At 38.0% G+C, this 2,012-nt stretch overlaps 1 protein-coding gene across 1 annotated transcript; it reads left to right on the top strand.

The window, feature by feature from the left end:
- Positions 1 to 337: 337 nt before the first annotated feature.
- Positions 338 to 1,684, top strand: LOC112099268 (NAC domain-containing protein 105-like). The gene is made up of 3 exons (XM_024186535.1): positions 338 to 509; positions 614 to 885; positions 983 to 1,684. The coding sequence occupies exons 1-3, from the start codon at positions 338 to 340 to the stop codon at positions 1,655 to 1,657; spliced, it is 1,119 nt and encodes a 372-aa protein (XP_024042303.1). The 3' UTR covers positions 1,658 to 1,684.
- Positions 1,685 to 2,012: the final 328 nt, after the last annotated feature.

Below are 2,012 nucleotides of genomic sequence, written 5' to 3'. Positions count from 1 at the left end.
TTTCGAAGGAGTTTGACAGTAGGAGCTGACAGTAACTTAGCAGCTCCCAAGAACTAAAGTTGTTAAAAGAAAAAAGAGAGAGATTTATTAATTTTTTTCTTTTTTTAAAAAATACTAACTCTACATTTTACAAAGATGACAGTGATACCCACTATTTCCACGAACCTGGATATCAGTACACTCATTATTTCCACTTGTTCTGTAGCAATTGAGTAGAAATTAAGCCTTTCTGCCGCCTATATAAGCCACATCCAAGGATCATATTGCTCGCTGACTCTTTTTAGCTTTCGCAGACCAAATTGGACAGAAGAAGCTTCTACTCTCTCACTATTACTCTATGTTTCACCTTGGTGCTGACTCAGAAATGAACAGTCTCGTGGGGTTCAGATTCTACCCAACTGATGAAGAAATCATTCGTCTCCTGAAGAAGAAGAGACTTAACCCTGGTTTCTTTGTCCATACGATCAAGGAAATTGATTTCTACAGCTTTGAGCCCTGGGAGCTACCCTGTAAGTGATCGTTCCAACCAAGTACGCTACACGATGTTTGTTTAAGATTAATTAGTTTAGTAACTAAAATTCAGAAATTAATGGAATCTTTTGCTGCGATGCAGGCCATTCGGAGATTCAGTCTGAGGAAGAGGTATGGTACTTTTTCTGTGAGCCTGATTACAAGTATGCCAAGAGTAGACGGGTAAATAGAGGAACAAATGAAGGAACCTGGAAAAAGACTGGCAATGGTTCTAAAATCAAGCGAAAATACAGTACCGAAGTGATTGGTACCAAAAGGATTTTGTCTTTCTCCTGCCATGATTCTGCTTCCAAGAAAGCTAAGACTGAGTGGGTTATGCACGAAATAGCTGTTGAAGATGACCCTGATTATAAGGTATTAGCTACTGTTTTAGAATTGCGTAGGTATCGTAAAATAATCTGTTTATTTTCATGAAAAATAATTGTAAAATACTCTGTTTATTTTATTGCAGAAGGACTTTGTTGTGTGTCGCCTTGAAAGAAAACGGGAGAAGAAGATGCTTGGTGTTGTTTCCACTAAAAGAAAACGGGATGAGAAGCTTGGTGTTTCCACTAATGATGGTGATCAATCTTGTCAAAATTTGACTTCTAAAAGAAGTCATATTGCAGAAGATACTACTAGAAATCATGTTGTAGAAAAAGAAGATTTGGTTTCTAATAGGACTCGGGTTGCAGAAAATACTGTTTTGGCCTCTGAAGTTCAAGCAACAGACCATTCGATTTCTGATTCTAGAGATCATGTTGCAGAAAATATTGTCGACAATTCTGTTGAGGCAGAAACTCGACAATTTGCAGAATTCAATCCACAGGGAGATGGCTATAATGGGCTGAATGAAGCCTCTGTCTTGGCACTGCAGTCACCAGTTTATCCAGAACAGGAATTGTCATACTCTAATGGTTCTAGTTGCGGTAATGGTTTATTGAATTCTGAATTTGACAGTGAGCAGGTAGATGACCAGTTCAATTCACAGAGGGATTTTCAGAATAAAGACTCTCCTAATGAATCTGGGCAGACCACTTCTGACTTCCTCTCATCAAAGTCAGATGAAGGAGTTTACTTGGAGGATGGCAGTGACATGGACTCTGAAACCTTCATTGCAAAGGTGACGATATTCTTTCAGTATTAATAGTACTTCAGTAGCATACGTTAAGAATAATCAAATCCTCCAGGAGCATATTATATTATTATTAATGTAATATTGCTTCATTCATAGTGTATTGTATTACAAACTTTTTAATCCCTGAGAGTGGTTGTTTGGGGCATTTGGTTGCACAAGTTACTCTCTATCATATGTAATATCTACATGTAAGAGTACGGTCAAGTTTTGGAGAAGTTCAGCTTGTTAAATGGGAATGCTTATTGAAAACATTAGTGGCTGATCAGACTTGATAGGCCTAAGGGAAGATCAAAAGAACTCAATTGCCAGCATCTTTGACTGTTGGAAATCAGCAAACCTGGAGTCCCCAACACAGAGGCTATTT

The sequence above is a fragment of the Citrus clementina genome, unplaced genomic scaffold, assembly GCF_000493195.1.
Source record: "Citrus clementina cultivar Clemenules unplaced genomic scaffold, Citrus_clementina_v1.0 scaffold_4, whole genome shotgun sequence".
Lineage (NCBI taxonomy): Eukaryota > Viridiplantae > Streptophyta > Magnoliopsida > Sapindales > Rutaceae > Citrus > Citrus x clementina.
The sequence above is the reverse complement of the archived record's forward strand: the minus strand, read 5'-3'. Positions and strand labels throughout refer to the sequence as shown.

Bases quoted from the DNA above. Each gene is read 5' to 3' on its own strand.
- LOC112099268 (XM_024186535.1), top strand. From the start codon at position 338: ATGTTTCACCTTGGTGCTGACTCAGAAATGAACAGTCTCGTGGGGTTC. The intron at 510-613 runs GTAAGTGATCGT...GCTGCGATGCAG, and splicing joins TGAGCCCTGGGAGCTACCCT to GCCATTCGGAGATTCAGTCT. The intron at 886-982 runs GTATTAGCTACT...ATTTTATTGCAG, and splicing joins AAGATGACCCTGATTATAAG to AAGGACTTTGTTGTGTGTCG.